At 41.6% G+C, this 22,827-nt stretch overlaps 1 protein-coding gene across 1 annotated transcript in view; it reads left to right on the top strand.

Moving 5' to 3' along the window:
• Positions 1-22,827, top strand: part of LOC114645718 (purine nucleoside phosphorylase-like) — a 51,519-nt gene that overhangs the window by 8,890 nt on the left and 19,802 nt on the right. Inside the window, exons 2-3 of the mRNA XM_028793535.2 lie at positions 4,011-4,180; positions 15,662-15,765. Coding sequence (XP_028649368.1) covers positions 4,011-4,180; positions 15,662-15,765 — 274 coding nt within the window. The remainder of the gene's footprint in view (positions 1-4,010; positions 4,181-15,661; positions 15,766-22,827) is intronic.

Here is a 22,827-nt window from a genome sequence, read left to right as displayed (position 1 = left end):
GAACTCCCCTCACAGATTGAGACTGAATCACGAGTTGGCTTGTTATCTGTGTGGAGTTCACACGTTCTCCCCATGCACTCTTAAAAATACCAGTTTTTTGGTTCCTTGTATCTCTATTGCTTCCCAAAGAACCATTTAGTTATGGGAAGGGTTCTTTTCATATGACATTGGTTCTTTGGGTTTTGAAAAGTTTCACAATATGTGGACAAAACAGAAGTCTTTAATGTATAGTGGGCTGCCTAGCAGGATGTGAAAGATCAAGAAAAACCTGAATTTTGCCTGTGTCATCGTATGCAGTGAGAGTCCTTTGAAGATCAGGGACCTGTTGGTGTTTCATAAATCAGTTATCACCTCTTCATGTCTATTTATCAAATCTGTTACTGATCTAAATATACAAGTGTTGCTTCTGGAATCTTGACTTTGCTGACGATGCTGTTATCTTTGCGGAGTCAATGAAGGCTCTGATCAGGGCACTCGAGAGACTGAGTGAGGAGTCCGAGTGTCTGGGTTTGCGAGTGTCCTGATAAAAACCAACAGCCAGGTCTTTAATGACCTCTTGGGCACAGCCATCAGCAGTGTGTCTGTCTGCAGAGAGAGTGTCGACCTTATCGAGAGGTTTACTTACCTTGGCAGTGACATTCATGTCTCTGGTGACTCTTCTTATGAAGTCAGTACACGGTTTGGGAGAGTATGGGGTGTCATGAGTTCGCTGGAAAGAGGTGTGTGACGCTCCCGATATCTATATAAAAGGACGAAGGTCCAAGTCTTGAGAGTCTTGTTGCTTTCTGTCTTGCTATATGGTTGCGAGACATGGACGCTATCCAGTGACCTGAGACGAAGACTGGACTCCTTTGGTACTGTGTCTCTCCGGAAAATCCTTGGGTACCGTTGGTTTGACTTTGTGTTGCTCGTGGAGTCCCAAATGAAGCACATTACCTGCATTGCTCTATAGCTGTGTTTTGTCACGCTTCCAGAGTCCCAGGACTGAATCCTGGCACAAGGCTTGTCTGCGTAAAGGCTGCAGGTTACTGGGAACACTGGTTTTGCCCACGTTTCAGAGTTTTCAGTGATAGATGAATTAGTGACTCTTCACTGGCCCCTGAGTGAGGTGGGTTCAACTACGGCCTAGCCCAGTGTTGGTTCCTGTATCGTGTCTGTTCCTGCCATGATTGCCGCAGACTCTCCATGTCTGTTAACAGCGTCAATGTGCTGGAACATGGAAGGATGAGTGAATTTAAATCTGCGCTACTTTGTGAGATCTCATTGATCATCTGTGAAGAGTATGAGGTATAAGAATCAACTAAAGTGGCTGAACTGAACGCTGCCCGCTGAGCTGTCTGATGGACTTCTAGAAAACACTTTTAGTCTCCCTCAGAGTTGACCATAAAAGGATAAGGATTAGTGATACTGACGCTTGTGTTCATCCTTTCATGTTGGCTTAACTCTAAAAATGTCATCCTTGTGCTCTTAGCCTTTATAAAAAATAAAAAAAATAACCAAACACTCCTTTTCTTTACCTTTGGCACAAATTATAATTCAGTTTTTCTCCACCATAAGAACCTGACATTAACTAAGAAAGGGCCATTGTAATGTTTCTTTAGAAGATTAACATTTTCTAAGTGGCAATCTGCTGTATCACACATAAGTACCCCACATAACTGTTTGTAATAAGTACAAGAGTGACTGATTCATCTTACTTTAAATAACTGATAAAGTTTAGCTGTTTTATATGTCGTTTCCATCCTTCCATTACCTGAACATTTAATTCACCATCCAAATCTTTGAAGCCTCTCATGGCAGCACTGGGCACAAAGCAGGAACCAATTAGCTAGCATGCCAGTCATGTGCAGGGCAAGCCTGTGCCCACACCCACATTCACTGATACGCACCAGGCTAATGTAATGTCAGTCTAATCTGAAATGTGGGGGCGTGAAGAGTAAACCCAAAGTGATATGAGGTGTGAAATGATTCAAGCAACATAGGAAAAGGTTTGGGGACAGCTGCCCGTATACTTGAAATAGGCTGCTAAATTTGACAGTTTGGTTCAAAATGAAATGGTCTCGACAGACTTAGAACAGTTCAGACAGGCAAACATGGTGGTTTTAAAGTTGGGCATAGGAAATTATGTCATTCTGGCAGGAACTGGAAGTGATATCTCCTGGGCCGGAACCAGAAATAATGTCATTGGGCCCGGAATGGGAAGTGATGTCATTGAGTCCAGGCAGAATTTCTCATGTTTGGTCTACAGATGAAAAAGAGGAAGGAGAAGTGCTCCCTGTCACCCCCTGGTCCGGCATGGAATTATCCCTTTTTGAGCCCTTCAATTGCCTCCCATGCGCATGTGTGTGACAGTGGTTAATGTGTGCGCCCTTGATGAACACTCACTCAGCAGCAGTCTTCTCCCAACAGGGCTGTGGAGAACTACATCTCTTATGGAGCCCTGTGGGAAACTGAGGTACCATCGTCATTTACAGCCTTTCACAGCTTCTGCAGGTGTGATGAGATGTTGTTGTTATATTGATACTAGGGGGCTTTGCCCCCTGCTCACTTCACTCAGACACCACACGCACCTGTGCTACACGCAAATCATTTCGCATCTCTGCCACTTGCGTTGTGAAGTGGGAGGCTGAACGCACCCCAAGGAGACGCAATCGCTCCACCGACACCCCCTCTTAAACGGTGATACAATAGGAAACACATTTTTTTATTTAACTTCCTCTTTGCTCGATCAACTGCTGGCTTGCTGCTGCTTCCATGCCACGTGATCTGCATTTCGCGTAGTGCACTTCTGTCATATCACCTATGTCCATTGTAGCAGTTAAGGCTTTTGTCCACCTCTTGAACCCTCGGGTACCACTCTGATGACCAGGTGAATGTATAATAACTATTATTTTTATTATTATACTGTGCACAAAGCACTCCACACACCACACTACTCATATACAATAAACTCTTCTCTTACAATAATCAATCCTCCTCGCCCAGACACTTTGCCACCCTACCTCCCAGCTCAGCTCAGTGTTCTGGGCTTCCCACAATCCTTTTATAGCCCCTGACCCGGAAGTGGTTCCTGGCCAAACCCACAAGTCCGTTTTCCTTCCAGGTCAGGGCAAACAGTCCTCTTCTTCATCCCGGGAGCACGTCGCTTCCTCCAGTCACGTGACTGTGACGCACTCCCGGGTTATAGGGCACGCAAGAGCCCACTAGCCCCCCTACAGCGACTCCCGGTGGCCCCCAAGGTATCCAGCAGGGCTGTGTGTATAAACTACAGAGTCCATGAGGCCCTGCTGGAAGTCGGGGCACCATCCTGCTGTCCGGAGGGCTCCTCCTAGCGGCCTGGGGGTGGCGACCGGAGTCTATAGCCGGTCGTCCATCACACCATATATTCAATCTATTTTTTTTCACTTTTGCCTTTTCATCAATATTATATTGAATTTTGATTCTGTGTTTGGAATTACATCGTGTCAATGCAATGTATAACTGCCCGTGAGTGAATATCACTTTTGTCTCTCTACAAGAAATGTGTCTGACATAACCACGCAGGACTTTTCCAAATCTCTTTGCATAAGCTCTTGTCTCGCGGGGCTTCTGGCCCCAGGTGTGGTTACATCGCTTGGTACGACGATCCGTCTCGTGGGATGTGAAAGTCTCTCTGAGAAAATCACGTCTCGTCTCCTTCCAAGATTTTTTTTATAATAGAGAGATTACCCTGATTATTAGTACTCTATTGGTTCACATCATGTAGTGCATTTGACACACAAACAGAAGAATTAATATAAAGGGTTACAGTGGTTATTATATTGATTTTTTTGTTGTTATTATATAGTGCATATCATCCATAAATGGAGCAAGTATATCTACGTTTAACATGAAAATTCATTTGTTGAATTTTACTTACAGCTTAGTTAACATACAGAAATGTCACCTTCAGATGTTCCTGGTATTACGTTTCTTCACCCTTCACGATTAGCCTTATACTTACAAAGCCCTGTATGATTTTCTCTTTTTAGGTTTTCCTATGAAGACCACAAGACGACTGCTGACTGGCTTCTGTCAAAAACGCATCACCGGCCCCTCATCGCCATCATTTGTGGCTCTGGATTAGGTGCGCTGGCTGATTCGTTGAAAGACCAAGTATCCTTCAAGTACAGTGAGATTCCAAACTTCCCTCAGAGCACAGGTACGTGAAAGCAGCTGTGTACTCTCTTTGTGTACCGTGTTTTGTTCAGTTTATTCTCATTTTATGCAAGTGAAATGCAGTAGAGTTAGCACAAAAGAAATATATAAATGCACATGTGGCTGATGCATATTTGAAAAAATGTCTATTATTTGTTTTGCATTTATATTTAATTTGAGTTTGAAGGTTAAGGAAGCTATTTAAGGTAAGGAAGACGGGGGCTTCGCAGTTAAGGAAGTTCTACAGGCTAATACTGGCGCTGGAGAGTGATGACATGTTACATATAAATTAGCACATATAAGAAAGAACTTCACTGTACCCTAAAATGTGACATTGAGACCACTATCAACCTGCAATGACCCAATAATAAGAGTTGTTGAGCTTTAGATGAGTGTTGGTTATCTCCTGATAAGAAAAAAAAAACATAGAATTGGTAGTAAAATATGTACAGTGCTTTCAGAAAGTATTGAGACCCTCTCATTTTCTACACACTTTATTGTGTCACATATTTAATTTTAAAAGGATACATTTGTCATTTGTGCCCATCAACCGACACTCAATAACCCATAATGACAAAGTGAAAGCATGTTTTCAGAAAGGTCTGTAAATTTATTAAAAATCAAAAACTGAAATCTCTCATTCCTGTAAGTATTCAGACTCTTGGCTGTGGCACTCTACACTGTGGTCAAGTCCATCCTGTTTGCTTTATTACTCCTTGAGATGTGTCTAGAACTGGACTGGAGTCCCCCTGTGGCAAACTGACTCGATTTGACATCATTTAGAGGCACATGTGTACCTGTGTATAGAAGGGCCCATAATTCACACTGCACTTCAGGGCAACCACCAATCCATGAAGTGCAAGGGAGTGACCTCCACGATCAAATGGCAGTGAGGCATAAATCAGAGTAACTGATTAAGAAGGGCCTCGGTCAAGGAGGGGACTAAGAACTTGGTGGTCCCTCTAACAGAGCACAGTAGCGCTCTGTCAATCAGGCATTTGTGGTAGAGTAGCTGGACAGAAGTAACTTCTGAGTGGAAGCCATATGACAGTTTACAGGACTTTTAGAGCAGAGGAGAAATACTCTCTGGTCTGATAACACAGAAGCTGAGCTCCAAGCACTATGTCTGGTGGAGACCAGGCACTGCTCATCACCTGCCCTTGGTGAAGCATGGTGGTACCAGCATCAAGCTATGAGGGTTCTTCTCAGCGGTAGGGGCAGGGAAACTGGTTAGAATCAAGTGAAGGATGAACGTTGCCAAATACAGAAATGTATTTGAATAAAACCTGCTCCAGAGGGTACAAGACTTCTGACCAGCTTTCAGCACAACAATGACTTGAAGCATGCAGCTAAGGCAACACGAGAGTGGCTTTGGGACAAGTCTCTGAGTGTACTTGAGTGTCCCAGCCAAAGCCCAGACTTAAACCCCATACAATATCTGTGGGGAGAATTGAAGATGTCAGTTTACAGACACTTCCCATCCAGGCTAATGGAGCTTGAGAGGTTCTGTCAAGAAGAATGGGGTGTACTTTCCAAATCTAGGTGTGTAAAACTTGCAGAGACCCACCAAGAAGACTTAATAATAATAATTTTTATTTATGTAGCACCTTTCATACACTCAAGGACACTTTACAATTCAATACACACATTAACGTGACAATAGAAATTACATAAATGAAAAAGAATAACACTCATTGAAAAGATATGTTTTTAACAGGAGTTTGAAATTAATGATAGATTTTTCCTCACGAAGGCTGAAAGGGAGAGAATTCCAAATTCCAGGGGCTATCACTCTGAAAGCTCTGCCACCCATAGTTAGTAACCTGAATTTAGGTACAGTGAGTAACTTAGCATCAGATGATCGTAATGCACGGGCAGGAGTGTAAGGAAGCAGCAGCTCCGACAGATAATGAGGGGCTAAACCATGAAGGGCTTTAAAGGTGAGAAGGATAATTTTATATTTGATTCTTGAAGAAACTGGTAACCAATTTAAATCATAGAGGACAGGAGTGATGTGAGCAGATTTTTTAGTGTGTTTAAGTAAACGAGCAGCAGAATTCTGAACATATTGTTCAGACTTGACACTGGGTCTTCTCCAAAATACTGAAATAAGTACTGAATACTTACATGACTGACAGATTCTGTTTTTAATAAATTTTCAAACCTCTTCTAAAACATGCTTTCACTTACATTATGGGTAATTGTGTGTTGAGTGACTGGCAAAAATGGCAAAACAAATTGTGTAGAAAGTGAAGGGACCTGAATGCACTGTGTATATGTATACTGTATGTATGTATATATATATACGTATATATATATATATATATATATATATATATATATATATATAGTCACAAGAATGACACAAAGACATTGCGAAGGTTTGGGACAACCTCCCGTATAATATTTCCTGACTGCAAAAATACTTATTATGAACAGACTTGTTCACACAACTGAGTCCAAAACAGAACTCAAATCACACACTCCCTTCTCGAACCACCACTCCTCCCTGGCAACCTCATGCTCTTCCTCCCGATTCTGGCTACTGAGTGGTGGTTGCTGGCCCTTTTTATAGCCCACCCAGAAGTGCTCCAGGTGCTTGATCACCTGTTTCTGATTGCACTTCTGGGTGGGGCTGTAGAGTTGTCCAGGCCTGCTCAGGGACCCATGCAGCACCCCTTGGCGGCCACCCCAGATCCCAACATGGCTGTGGAGAACTTCATCTCCCATGGAGCCCTGCGGGAAACTGAGGAACCATCGTCAGCCAGGGAGGCTGCCACCAAATCTTTTCATTCTCGTGGATACGCTTCTTCATTGGGGAGAAGCACTACTTTTCCCTGATGGCAACACAAACTAGATGATCTACAAGTCTCTGACTTAAAGTTTAAATCTGAACAATATATTGAATCTCTTTTTGCTGTTCTGTTATTTCACCAAGTAATTTCCATTTGTTTGCGCTAATGCAATCTTTACTATCATTTTTTTGAGACTTTTGAATTTTAGTACTTCCATTATCTCTAACCTGCTCTGCTCTGCATGTTTATCGCGCCAACAATTTTGAATTCCTTACGACGTTTTACTTTGTCTTTTACTCTTTGTCTTTTATTTCCTGCCCTGGGCCTGGTTAAATCTCTTGGCATAAAGTCTCATTTCATGGAACATGAAAGTGTCTCTCTGAGAAAGTCACGTCTCGTCACAGGCTAAAAAGTCTCATCTTGACCCTGGATTTTTTAATATCATATAATATCATCAAGCATTAACTGGTAGGTAACCACCAAATAATCAGACTGATCTACACCCTATCAAATAAGCAAATCCACTGCCGTGGCACAATGAACGTCCCTCATATGTGGCAGATGCTGTATCACATGTCCTCTCAGTTGTGAGAAGCAGATCATAGACATGACGGATGTTTGCCGACTGGCTGACCAACTACAAGTGTTATCCTGGCAGATAACGATCTAAATAATCAGATTGCGATTCAGAATGTAATGGACACAACCTCATGAAAGCTATACACCCAAAATAATACAATACACCATGCATTAGAGTTCCTTTCAGTCGGTTTATTTTCCATTTTTGAATTTATCTTGTTGTTAGTTGAGTTGAATATATTCCTGCAACCCCATATTGGACAACTTGGTGGTGGTGGGGCTTGGAAGGTGCAAAAATGAAAAGTATGAACTGAATGTAAGCTAAAAGTATCTTTTAAACCACTCAAACCTGTTTTTCCAGACACACCATTTCCATTATCGGCTAAGTGTTTTCCCCTTTCAACTCCACAACGCTGTTTCCATGCATGCCTCAGTGCTTCTTCAGCCACAAGTGTGCACGCTGTACTACACTTTGTATTACATGGGGTACAATTGCACTTTGCACCTCAGATGAATCTCACTGGCTGTTACTATTTCACTTCTTAGTTCTTCCGGCCAATGGAAGGAGATGTTATTGTATTTGGTTGTGTGAGTGAAAGTCGCAGCATCAAGCCATCTAATGATTGGACCTTAATTATGTAGGTTAACATGTATCATAATATATTGTAAAATGAACAAAGCGAGCCATGAACCAACCAAACATTGAACGTTTGGCCTCTAAGAGTTTTATTATTTTATTATTATTATAGGTTTATTATTTTATTATTATTATAGGTTTAGAGAGTCCTTTTTGTCGTCATATCAAGCCTGTCTTACATTAACTAGATCATTGTAACTTGAATTCATAGTCTCAATCGCTTGGCACTGAGTCGTCAATACTTGTAATGTTCTTATTTATTTAACGCAACCATCAAACTGCCTACAAACAAGAGTTCATTCACCCCATTAAAGATACATTTAGATGGAAAGTTTAGCTTTATCAATGACTTCGACAATTTTGAAAATCTTGATTAAAGTTATTATCCTCTCTATTCCTAGTTTTCAATGCCTTAGCCTTAAAATCTACGCCATATCCATTATTTCAAGGATGCAGCTGTTTGCTTTTCTGTTAGACTTTGTGCTCCTTGTGTGCTATGCTTGTAGAATGAGATTGTGCTTCCTTGATTTAGTTTTTGATTTGATATACTTTGTTAATCCTCCAGGGGAAATTGTGTTTTCGAATGATCTTTGGGGGTCGGAGCACAGGGTCAGCCATTGTACGGCTTCCCTGGAGCAATTTTCAGGATAATACTCAAATATCATTTAGTAACCTGTCTCATTATTTAGCAGATTCCTTTATCTAAGTCAACTAACAAAAGTAAAGCACAAGAAAGACATCAGTGACTAAAAACTTGAAAAGTCAAATAATGAAAAAGGGGACTCTGGGAATTAAACTTCTTTAGTCCTGAGTAGAAGAGACTGTGGATGATGTGGTCCAGGTCTTCAAAATTCTTAAAGGCATTGATAAAGCAGATGCAGCACAATTCCTTCAACACCAGTTTGAATTACTTAGTTGAGGACACCAGTGAAGATTTAAGTGCATTTAGGACTGAAGCCTGGAAGCACGTCTTGACGCAAAGAGTTGTGAGAATCTGAAACAAACTACAGAGACACGGAGTTGAAGCAGAAACTCTGACAGCCTTTGAGGAGTATCTGGATGGGATATTGGGGAAGCTTAGCTATGAGCTCCACAAACGAGTCTGATAGACTAAATGGTCTCCTTTCGTTTGTGTAATTTCTTATGATAGATAGATAGATAGATAGATAGATAGATAGATAGATAGATAGATAGATAGATAGATAGATAGATAGATAGATAGATAGATAGATAGATAGATAGATAGATACTTTATTAATCCCAAGGGGAAATTCACATACTCCAGCAGCAGCATACTGATAAAGAACAATATTAAATTAAAGAGTGATAACAATGCAGGTATATAGACAGACAATAACTTTGTATAATTTTAACGTTTACCCCCCCCGGGTGGAATTGAAGAGTCGCATAGTGTGGGGGAGGAACGATCTCCTCAGTCTGTCAGTGGAACAGGACGGTGACAGCAGTCTGTCGCTGAAGCTGCTCCTCTGTGATCCTGTTCAGTGGATGCAGTGGATTCTCCATTATTGACAGGAGCCTGCTCAGTGCCCGTCGTTCTGCCACAGATGTCAAACTGTCCAGCTCCGTGCCTACAATAGAGCCTGCCTTCCTCACCAGTTTGTCCAGGCGTGAGGCGTCTTTCTTCTTTATGCTGCTTCCCCAGCACACCACTGCATAGAAGAGGGTGCTCGCCACAACTGTCTGATAGAACATCTGCAGCATCTTATTGCAGATGTTGAAGGACGCCAGCCTTCTAAGGAAGTATAGTCGACTCTGTCCTTTCTTACACAGAGCATCAGTATTGGCAGTCCAGTCCAATTTATCATCCAGCTGCACTCCCAGGTATTTATAGGTTTGCATCCTCTGCACACAGTCACCTCTGATGATCACGGGGTCCATGAGGGGCCTAGACCTCCTAAAATCCACCACCAGCTCCTTGGTTTTGCTGGTGTTCAGTTGTAGGTGGTTTGAGTCGCACCATTTAACAAAGTCCTTGATGAGGTTCCTATACTCCTCTTCCTGCCCATTCCTGATGCAACGCACGATAGCAGTGTCGTCAGCGAACTTTTGGACGTGACAGGACTCCGAGTTGTATTGGAAGTCCGATGTATATAGGCTGAACAGGACCGGAGAAAGTACAGTCCCCTGTGGCGCTCCTGTGCAGCTGACCACAATGTCAGACCTGCAGTTCCCAAGACGCACATACTGAGGCCTGTGTGTAAGATAGTCCACGATCCATGCCACCAGGTATGAATCTACTCCCATCTCTGTCAGTTTGTCCCTAGGGAGCATAGGTTGGATGGTGTTGAAGGTGCTAGAGAAGTCTAGAAACATAATTCTTACAGCACCACTGCCTCTGTCCAAGTGGGAGAGGGATCAGTGTAGCATATAGATGATGGCATCCTCCACTCCCACCTTCTCCTGGTATAACTGCAGAGGGTTGAGGGCGTGGCGGACCTGTGGCCTCAGGTGGTGAAGCAGCAGCCGCTCCATTTATGTTTTATTTATTTTCTATTTTTTTTTTTATTTATTTTCATAAATTTTTGAATTTATGTTCTAAATTCAAATCGAAGGACAATGTGTGTCTCCCCATAGTCACTCCAAGGTTAGATTAAAAGAGGAGGAGAGGAGAGGAGAGGAGCACACGCTGATACAGTGCATTGCTGCACCCACCACATGACAAATCAACTCAGGATACCAGACCCGAGTGCAGCCATGCAACGGGTGACACCTCAGCACAACACTAATCCAGATGGAATGGAACAGGGTGAGGTTATGGTGGCTGGAGTGCCAATTCTGCAACTAATCCTCAGGTTTTTCCCTGCAGGTTAAATCATATATATATATATATATATATATATATATATATATATGTGTGTGTGTGTGTGTATATATACATTAACTAATGTATTTTTTTAATAATAACATTACAAAAAATATTTTTTAATAGCACATTTTCAAAGAATGTAGCTCAAAGTGCTTTACAAGGTGTCAAAGAGAAAGTTACAAGAAAAGAAAAAACAAATAAAGATTTGGTAAGAATAATAATGAATGAGTAACAAAGAAAAAAATAAATCCATAAGATTTTATAAAACATAGATATATTATATAATTAGTAGAAGTGTAGTCATCCTTATATGCCATATAGTATTTTAAGTCTCTAAAGATGAGCCTGGTGATAATGTCAGATGGTCAGGAAGTCAGAAAAAAAAATATAAATAAAACTGCAGTTAAGGTGGGAAAAAAAGAGAAATCTGCAGGTGTTCCAAGTCAAAAGACCACCTGGCCCCCACTGGATGCTTAAGTCATCCGTCATTGTTTTCAGGTTTTGTGATTCGATGCTTCAGTCTCGTGGACAGCTGAGGCACTCGCCTTCATTCCGCCATGACAGGTGGCTGCACAGGACTTTGATCAGGTGGTGGTGGCACAAAACACAGAAGAACTAAAAAACAAAGTAGAGAACAACAGAGATTAATAAAGATGACAAATTCTTGAAGAATATGATCATTTTATACCAATATAGTTTATTAAGATTACAATGAATACCTAGCTACGAAAATGTGTCTTAAGCAGTTTTTTTATATATGTTCCACAGTGTTAGCCTGGCATACAGTATCTCCATTGGTGAAATATTCCAGGTTTTTAGTGCATAACAACAACATCAACATTTATTTCTATATCACGTTGTTCATACAAATAATGAAACTCAAAGTGCTTTACAAGATGAAGAAAGAAAAAAATATAAAAATTAGGCAATACAATACAATACAATTTATTTTTGTATAGCCTGAAATCACACAAGAAGTGTCGCAATGGGCTTTAACAGGCCCTGCCTCTTGACAGCCCCCCAGCCTTGACTCTCTAAGAAGACAAGGAAAAACTCCCAAGAAACCCCTTGTAGGGAAAAAGTGAAAGAAACCTTAAGGAAAGGCAGTTCAAAGAGAGACCCCTTTCCAGGTAGGTTGGGCGTGCAGTGGGTGTCAAAAAGAAGGGGGTCAATACAATACAATACACAGAACAGAACAAATCCTCAATACAGTATAAAAATAAAAATATTACAAGTACGGAGTAGAATTTAACAGTAGATGATATCACACAATATGATTTGGATTTGTTCAGAGTCCAGAAGACCTTGGCCATCAAGCTTTCTCCCCCTATTGGCCATTCCACAGCTGAAACAGTGCTGGGCCAGCCAATCTGATGAAAGGACCCCTCTGTCTGACGATCCCTGCGATCCTCCATCAGGGATGACTTTACCTTAGGCAGGCAAAACAACTTGGCAGGTGTGCCATGGCACTAAGTGCCACATTTGAGGACCGAGAAGAGAAACAGAAGAGGTGAGGGTTAGTAACACATTATAACGATCAATACTAGTTAACGAAGAATAAAGTAGAAGGTTTGATGGTCAGGGAGGACAGAAAAAACAAGCAAACAAAAAAACACTTTATAGGGCTGGAGAAAAAAAAACCAAAATCTGCAGGGGTTATGAGGCCACAAGACCACCCAGCGCCCTCTGGGCATTCTACCTAACATAAATAACAGCAAAAGGCCACCTCACCTCTTCTTTTAAGCTTGGCTCTTGGAATTATGAGCAGACTTCCATTAGAAGCTGTAAGGTTTGCACAGGTTGTATGACGTTAGAGTGCTCTGAGCTCTTCCTATACCCACAGTGCTACATTAACTCCCATTTAGCCTTACGTGGCATGTCCGGGTTTCTCAGGGTGGCATCCTGCCTTGCGCCAGACACTCCTGTGACTTCTGAGCTGGGATTAGCAGGTCATTAAATGGATAACTGGATACTTGAATGTTATAATTAAATAAACAATATTATGAGTAGTAAATATTAAACATCAGAAGGTTTGGAAGTTATATTAACGCAGGTTTTGTTGAGGTGAACTGTGGTGTATCCCAAACCAAATTAAAAAGAAAGTGCCTGTGGCAATGAGGTGATGCAGGCATAACTCTGAAAACAACATGCAAAACCTTTTTGAGGGTTTTGCTGTGAAGAAATTTGCACCTTCTGACAATTCGAGGTAATGGTAAGCAGAACACCATAGTAATGTAAAAGTATTACTGTAAAAAATGTTTAATTTTATTAGAAATAGATTATCCGCTAAATCTCGCCTCCTCTGCTTCCTCAGTGTGACGCCCAACAGAACGTGTAATCGGCAGAATTCCACATGACATTCCACGCCTTATTTGAAAACACAGTTTACAGCAGATCTGCCAATGGCTTGGTGGAATGCTGCTAATTCTGTGGCGTTACCGGTTTTGTCGGCCTGAACTGGAACTGAATGATTTGTCTAGCTGGCTTGTTGTCATTCCTTTATACAGACACTGTGTGTTTATCACTTCCATGGAAATTGTGAGCCTCCTCATAAATTCTTGGTTTGTGATTAGAATTTTTAATCCAAGGCCCAGTCACTGTGTGGTGCTCGCCTGCTATTTCTGTTATGTATAATGTGTGTTCACAGGGCATAGATGAATGAATACATTAATAATGATGAAGAGGAGGAGGAGGTTGGGAGCATACGCTGATTACAGTGCATTACCGCACCCACCACACAATGAACCACCTGGATTGGGACCTACATGCAGTGGGTGACACCTCAGCCCCACCCTGGAACAGTGTGAGGTTTTTTAGGGTGGATGGAGTGCCAATCCTTCCATAAACCCTTAAGATTTCCCTGTAAGTTGGAGGACCTGCTTGCAGGGATGAAATCATGGTTAACATCATAACCAAGACAAAACAATTACAGGTCCAGGGCCTTGCTCAGGGGCCCAACAGAGTAGAATCACTTCTGGCATTTATGGGAACCAGCTTTAAAGCCACCCCTCCGCCCAGTAATGATAAGAGTAGCTGGTAATGATGACAGATTTTAGAGGTGACGTCTCACAGCTACCTGGACTTGAGTTCAGTGAACATTTTGCTAATGTCATTGTGGTATTTGCTAGTATTCACCCTGTCCATGGTGGTTTTCTCTCAGTAGCCCAGCCACCACTGAAAGAGATACAGTGCTTAATATTTGCCTAATGTGTGTTCATGAATGTCCGTGACCTGCCTGGAACTCTGGTCACTTTACATGTCATGCTGCCAGGAATGGTTAGAAAATGGAAGGATATATTAGTAATAATGACGGCAACGGCAACAACAACAATAATAATAATAATAATAATAAAATGGTCATTGTAATAATAGGCTGTCTGTCAGTTCCAGTGTCTTGAGCTTAATTCCCATTACATTTATTTTCTGTCTGGAGACTGCATGTATTTTATGATTTCCACAGAATCAGCTTTTTGAACCAAGAAGATGTACATGTAAGCCTAATGACTTTGGTCCCTAATGAGTCCGTCAGTAGGTGTGTGTGTGTGTGTGAGAGAGAGAAGGAAAGAGTGTGTTCTGCTGTCGATTGGCATCCAGTTCAGGATCATTTTTTATGCCTAGGTTTGCCTTATTTGGCTTTATACTTTTATGAACTATAACAGATACATTTCTTACCAGTATGGAGTTATTTATTAATCAATTAATCAATAAAACATCTTATATAGCATAATATGAGCATGCACCTTTACACAGCGATTAACAGAGCAAGCAAGACAATAATAATAGTTTGAAAATAAATGCCTTTTAACCAAAGTTAAATGCATTTAACCTATTAATGAATAACTTACTGTTGGTAGTAATAATAATAATAATAATAATAATAATAGCCATTGGATGGCATGGTGGCACAATAGTAGGGCTGGTGCCTTGCGATAAGGAGACTGTGGTTCATGTCCTGGGTGCTCGCCACGTACAGTCTGCAAGTTCTCCCAATGTCCATGTGGGCTTCCTCTGTGTGCTCTGGTTTACCCCAACAGTCCAAAGACATGCTAAATTAGCCCCGGTGTGTGTGTGCACCCTGCTTTGCCCTGTCCAGGGATTGTTCCTGCCTTGTGCCCAAGGCTTGTTGGGATAGGCTCTAGCTTCCCTATGATTCTGCTCTGGATAGGTGGGTTTGGAAGATGAATGGATGGATGGGTAATCAACAACATCATTGGTTGTTATTTGCTATTAAAAGCCTGCACCATAATAAAGCAATCAATAGGGCAAGAAAGGTTTCTAAAAATATGGAAAATAAGTAAATTTAATGTCATTTTCTAACTCGCTTAATTGAGACAGGGGTTGTGTGGGGTGCTGGAGCCTATCCCAGCTGGCACAGGGCTCAAGGTAGGAGCAGACCCTGGACTGGGCATCAGTCCATTGTAGTAAATATGTTTTAAACCAAATGTGAAGCTTTTTACTTATTATTAGTAATAATAGCATTAATACATATTTAATATAGATCTGTTAAACTATCACAAGGCAGTTTACAGTCAAGAAAGATTACAAAACAGTAAGTACAGCTTATGAGAAATTGCAATGTCTTTAATCTATTAATGTATTATTATTATTACATTAACCTCTTGTGTGCCTTGATTGTGTTTCACACAGTACATGGACATGCTGGCTGTTTGATTTTTGGAAATCTGAATGGAAAGCCATGTGTCTGCATGAAGGGCAGATTTCACTTTTATGAAGGTTACCCAATCTGGAAGGTAAGATGCTTTTGTCATTTAATTAGTATTTTTAACAATTTTGTTTTTTAATTCATTTGAAAAGTTGTGATAAAATTGATGAAACTTTAGATTAAATAGACGAATGAGCTGTCCCTGTTGTTTCTGAACTCTTGTCAGCCCGTTACAAGACGCCGGTCGCCTATTTAGAAAGGATTCTACTAACGCAGGTATAGGCCATTGTCCTGTTTACACAGTAAATAAATAGGACACTTCACTCGATACCTGCCCTTTAGGTGACTATTGTTCATAGCTTTTATTTTATTCATGCTTCAAGGTCTTTAACCTACAATTGCTCCGTCCATGGATGTGACGTTAACCTTCATCCGGCCCTGCAATCAGGTCTTCCAACTTATAGGGAAAACTTGAATTGGCACTCCACCCACCGTCAAAAAAACCTCACGCTGGTCAATGTGGTGCTGCGGTGTCACCCACTGCACTCGGGTCCCAATCCAGGTGGTTCATCATGTGGTGGGTGCAGCAGTGTGCTGTTAGCATATGCTGTCAACCTTGAAGGGAAGAAGAATGGGACCAGTAGGCTGTACACTACCGGTCAAAAGTTTTAGAACACCTCAGTTTATATGGAAGTGCATGCCGTTTAATGTCTTGATGTTTTTTGAAATCAAGGCATAGCACAAATAAACAATGGCAACTAAAAAATAAGTCAAGGAATCATTAAGTGTACAAAATTCTATTTAGATTTTTGATTGGTTAAAGTAGCCCCCTGTTGCTGATATAACAGCCAAACTGTGTTAACCCTTTTGATTCAGAATGCTAGTCACTCATTGCAAGGTCACTATCTCTGCCTCCAGCAAAAGAATCCCAAACCATCACACTTCCTCCTCCAGGTTTGATAGCCAGTGTCACACACTGAGCAACCATCCTTTCACCAACTCGATGCCGTACAAACACAATAAACCAAAGATTTCAAATTTTGATTCATCAGTCCATAAGACTTTCGTCCAAGTCTACAGTAATCCACAGCTGGTATTTGAAGGCCCTATTTTGCCCTTTAAGGAATTGCTTTCTTACTGCCACTTGCCCTGTCAAACCAACAGCACAAAGTCTCCTCTTCACAGCAGAAACTGAGACTTGCTTTTCTTGACCACTTGACTAGCTGTTGTGCTGTGAGGAGCCTGTTAACCAAGCTGGTGACCCACAGTAACTTGTCTTCTCATTGGCTTGTGACTTTTGGTCTGCCAGATCTCCTCCTATCAGATTGTCTTCCCATTTCCAGTTGCCTTTCGATTGTGTAGGACACCACTGGACTTACTGACACTTGGATTTTTTTTTGCAGTTTCTCTAAGTGAAAGGCCTACACTTCTGTCTCATTTCATTTATTAATTGCCATTTTCTTGCCAATATCACTGGAATTTGCAGCTTTCAACAGGGTAATATTGTCCAAGTAGTACTTCAGAGGGTGTAGTGACAGTCTGATCTTTAAGGCAGACCAGAGGGGTTTTAAGTAATCAGCAGAAGTTGGGACACACGTGCAAATGGTTTACTTCAACTTTCAAGGCTTAGTTGACTTTAATTGCTGCAGAACATCTGTAGGTTGTAACCTATTAATTGTTCCCTGAAGAAGGCCCATTTGTAATATTCTGAAATTTCCTTTTGTTCAGTTTTTGCTAACATAAACTTTAAATTTAAACCTCTGGTAGTTTACTGCTTACCTTGTCACCATTGTAGGTCATTCATTGTGTTTCAACTGATTCAATCTGAAGAAAAACTGAGGTGTTCTAAAACTGTTGACCGGTAGTTTATATACTGTACATACGAGTATGTTCTACAGCCAGCTCATGTTGCGTGACTTTTCCAGAAATTTTCAGTTGTAGCCTGTGAAGCCGGTTGCCTAACTTAACATGCCTGGTGATTCACTCCAACTAGTCCATGACTCCGGTGGGCAAAATCAAACAAGTTTCATTTGGTCTTTAGTTGTAGGCTCTGTGTGCGCTGCTCCAGTGTGGTGTCACCCGCTGCACTTGGGACCCAGTCCAGGTGGCTTGTCATGTGGAGGGTGTGGCAGTGTGCTATTGGCACGTACTCCCAATCTTTCTTTCTTTCTTTCTTTCTTTCTTTCTTTCTTTCTTTCTTTCTTTCTTTCTTTCTTTCTTTCTTTCTTTCTTTCTTTCTTTCTTTCTTTCTTTCTTTCTTTCTTTCTTTCTTTCTTTCTTTGTGCATGAGAGCTGACAACCAGTAAATGCTCATCTGAAAGTACAATAGTTAGAATGTAGCAACGAGGAATAAGAAACGCGGATGTTTTTGGAGCTCACGAAAAACAGAAGAGAAGCTCATCTGTGTGATGATGTCTCATGACACAATGGAAAAAGGAAAAAAAAATAGATTGCAGCCAAACTCCTCATAACGGTACCCTTTGTAGAGCACCGTCTCTGTCAGGCGGCTGTCAGGAAAGGAGTTCGGCACTCAGTAGGTAAATGCGACATGGCCAGTGTTTTTCAGACAAGGCAGGAACCAATCCCGGGCAGGGTGCCAACCCACCGCAGGATACACACATACACACCCACACACCAAGCACACACTAGGGCCAATTTAGAATCGCCAATCCACCTAACCTGCATGTCTTTGGACTGTGGGAGGAAACCGGAGCGCCCGGAGGAAACCCACGCAGACACGGGGAGAACATGCAAACTCCACGCAGGGAGGACCCGGGAAGCGAACCCAGGTCCCCCAACTGTGAGGCAGCAGCGCTACCCAATGCGCCATCGTGCCGCCCACTTTGTTAAGGTTCCCCACCCTTAATTGCTTATTTCAATCTTAAACTGCTGCATTCAGTGTTTTAATGGCTCCTTATTAGCAATAAGATGTAAATGACAAAGCAGCCCGCAGTTCTTCATCTAACTTGTTTCCATTTACATCTGTGTGTGTTCATCATGCACTGTTGGATTTAATAAAACACTTAACAGAAAAATGTGACAGACTGAAAATGATCTGTTTTAGTCAAGTCAAGTCAAGTTGATGAGCATACACTGGTACAGTGCGTTGCTGCACCCACTACACGACGAAACAGCTCGGGATCCCGGTTTGCAACCCCCCCAGGCAGACATGCAGTCCAGTCCCACCCTCCGGAAATGACCCTCTATCTGCCGCAGCCAGGTGTTATGTGGGCGACCCCTTGGCCTGGTCCAGCCACTTGGGTCCCCGACAATGAGGATTTTATGAGCTGGATCACCATCGGGGAAATGCGCCACATGGCCATAGTGCCGTAACTGACGCACCATCACAATGAAGGTAATGTGCCTCATTCGGGACTCTGTGAGCAACACAAAGTCAGGAAGCACCAGGACTCTAAAGACTTGGACCTTCGTCCTTTTGCATAGATATCGGGAGCACCACACACCCCTTTCCAGCGACCTCATGACCCCCCATGCACTCCCAATCCATCTACTGACTTCATAGGACGAGTCACGAGAGACATGAATGTCACTGCCAAGGTAAGTAAACCTCTCGACAAGGTCGACACTCTCTCCGCAGACAGACACACTGCTGATGGCTGTGCCCAAGAGGTCATTAAAGGCCTGGATCTTGGTTTTTATCAGGACACTCGCAAGCCCAGACACTCAGACTCTTAACCGCCCTGATCAGAGCCTCCATTGACTCCGTGAAGATCAGAACATTGTCAGCAAAGTCAAGATCCATGAATCTTTCTTCACCAACAGATGCCCCACAGCCGCTATACCCCATGACCTTGCCAAACACCCAGTCCATACAAGCAAAAAAACACCCCTGATGAACCCCAGAATCAACTGGGAAAAACACAGAGGGTCTGCCTCCACTCTGCTCAGCACTCACAGTACCAGTGTGGTACCGTTTTAGGCTTCAAATTATTTGGATGATAAACTTAGAAAGGAAAAAAAATTAAGATATAGGAACCTTGCATTGCACAGACTAACAAGCCATAAAATTAAATAAGGTCTGAGATTGACAAGATTTGTTTTCTAATTAAGCAGTTGAGTTGGAATGAAAACCTGCAGCCACAGGGGGTCCCCAGGACCGACATTGCCCACCCCTGGTATAGAACATCAGCTACCCCCTGACTTTTTGACAAGATCATTGACAGCGGTCCAAAAATCTGACGCAAAATGGCATAATGTGTCATCAGCTTTACAGAATACATAATTAGGTTTGCATTTGTAGCTATGGTACATCCATGAGGACAATCATTACTGGTTAATTGCAAAAATGGCTCTTATTTTACGACGTTAACTATAGAAGGTGAGCTTGCATTTAAACTAATGAAAACTTGGTTTCATCATTAAAATAAATCCAATAACTGAAATCAGTAAAATAGTTCAAGTGCAATGTTATTGTCAGGTTTTCAAAGCACAATGGAATTCCTGCTTGCAAGTCCCCTCTGCATAGTGATGGTTAATGATTAACCCCAAAGAGACAAATACATAGCAGGGGAATTGAGAAGATACACTTGTTTCTGACAAGTTAAAGAAAGAGTTTAGCCATAAAGAACACTTTTTGCAGTTTATCACAACATTAACTTTGTTATTAGCAAGTTTTAATTCTACTATGCACAAGATGTGAAGGTAGCTGTAGTACAATTATTGTGTTTAAAGAAAATATTTGTAGTGTATACTTGCAATATGATGTTCTGCCAGAGGCTGGGGGTCTGTCAAAAAACAAGGCCTGTTAAAGCCCATTGAGACATTGCTCGTGTGATATTGGGCGATACAAGAAATAAATGGTTGTTGTTGTTTCTTGATTATAATACAAAGAAGATTGATTAAAACAATTTGAACCTGCTCTTGGAAATTGACTGCATGGTGTTTGCAGGTTCTCCCTGTGTCTCTGAAGATTTTCCTCTGACTTCTGTGGTTCTCCTCCTGCATCCCCAGAGGCCTACAAGTTTGGCTAATTGACCGCTCTAAGCCAGCCCTGTAGATGTGTTCATGAGTAGGCACTGAATAAAATGAGTATCCTGTCTTGAGGCTGGTTCATTCCCTGCACCGTATTCTAGCAGCATAAGCTTCAAAATCACAGCAACACTGAATAGGATTAAGTGGAATTGAAGAAGTCGTTCTATGGAAATAAACTTAATCCTGTGCAGGGTCGTATGGGGCTGGAGCTGATGCTGGCATTGTCAGGTGCAGGGCAGAAAACAACACTGGATGGGCCACTCAGTCACACCCACATGCGGTCATATTAATATTACCAATGTCATGTTGTCTTACATGAATAAGGATTTTCTAGGGTTAAAGTTTATCCAGTAAAATAAATATGATATCCTTAGTCTTTCTAAACTAACTGAAAATGCTAAAAATGTAACTAAATCAAAAAATTTCACAGGTTCATGATAGGGCATTATTTTTCTTTTGTGAATATATTTAAAGAAAAGAGTTTTGAAAGTTACCTCACTAAACTGATAGATAGATAGATAGATAGATAGATAGATAGATAGATAGATAGATAGATAGATAGATAGATAGATAGATAGATAGATAGATAGATAGATAGATAGATAGATAGATAGATAGATAGATAGATAGATAGATAGATAGATACTTTATTAATCCCAAGGGGAAATTCACATACTCCAGAAGCAGCATACTGATACAAAAAACAATATTAAATTAAAGATTGATAACAATGCAGGAAAAAACAGAAAAAAACAGACAATAAGTTTGTATAATGTTAACGTCCCCCCCACCCCGGGTGGAATTGAAGAGTCACATAGATTGGGGGAGGAATGATCTCCTCAGTCTGTCAGTGGAGCAGGACGGTGACAGCAGTCTGTCGCTGAAGCTGCTCCTCTGTCTGGAGATGATCCTGTTTAGTGGATGCAGTGGATTCTCCATGATTGACAGGAGTCTGTTCAGTGCCCGTCGCTCTGCCACGGATGTCAAACTGTCCAGCTCCGTGCCTACAATAGAGCCTACCTTCCTCACCAGTTTGTCCAGGCGTGAGGCGTCCCTCTTCTTTATGCTGCCTCCCCAGCACACCACCGCATAGAAGAGGGCGCTCGCCACAACTGTCTGATAGAACATCTGCAGCATTTTATTGCAGATGTTGATGTGTGTATGTGAAGATGTACCAACAATTAAATATGACTGTTTGTTCTGCCTGAGCTTTCCCTGAAATAAGTCTTTATCCTAATCCTGTTTCTTAGGCAAGCAACCAAGAATTAGCATGGATTTACAGGTAGCCTCTCCCTTAATTCAGAAAGGATTATATTTTTCTTCAAAGTAGGTGGCACAGGTCCACACAAGTTAGCATAGCTTCAGAGGAATGATGAAAAAATTCCAGGGAACAAATCTTATAAAACAAGTCAATTAAAATGAATTGAAAAGAAGTTAATTAGCAGCAAAAACAGGTCACTAAATAAGAAAAGGGTTAGAATGAAAACCTGCAACCACTGGGGCCCTCCAGGACTGGAGTTTGAGAATCCTGGTCTATCTATCTATCTATCTATCTATCTATCTATCTATCTGTCTATCTGTCTATCTGTCTGTCTGTCTGTCTGTCTGTCTGTCTGTCTGTCTGTCTGTCTGTCTGTCTGTCTGACTGACTGACTGACTGACTGACTGACTGACTGACATAAGCACATAATCTCAAAGAACTGGAGATATTACAACTAACCCCAGTCTCCCTGAGAGATTACACAACAGCATACTATTCCTCATCCATCCGTCTATTAATTTTCAAAGCAGATTATTTCAGCACTGGCTTGTGTAGGCTGAGACATTTCCCCTTGCAAAGCAGCATGCATTCCTAGTTAGTGATTGTGTCAGAGTTAGTCATAAGAGAAGAATAACATTGAGACCTCCACTAAATTAGAGAAGTAATCATCAGTATGACAAAATTAGAACATTAGAAAAGTTGTCACGAGAACAAGTCATTCAACTCAACAACATCATGTTCACTATGGAGTGTCCAAAACAACATCAAGTTAAGATATGAAGCTTCCTAAAGTCCTGCTGCCCGCCACACTTCTTGGCAATTTCTTCCATGTGTCTGTGGCTCTTTACATGAAGAGAAATGTTCTAACACTTGTACAAAATCTGTACTTAAGTTTCC

This window comes from Erpetoichthys calabaricus, chromosome 2 (assembly GCF_900747795.2).
Source record: "Erpetoichthys calabaricus chromosome 2, fErpCal1.3, whole genome shotgun sequence".
In the NCBI taxonomy this organism is placed as follows: Eukaryota; Metazoa; Chordata; class Cladistia; order Polypteriformes; family Polypteridae; genus Erpetoichthys; species Erpetoichthys calabaricus.
The sequence above is the reverse complement of the archived record's forward strand: the minus strand, read 5'-3'. Positions and strand labels throughout refer to the sequence as shown.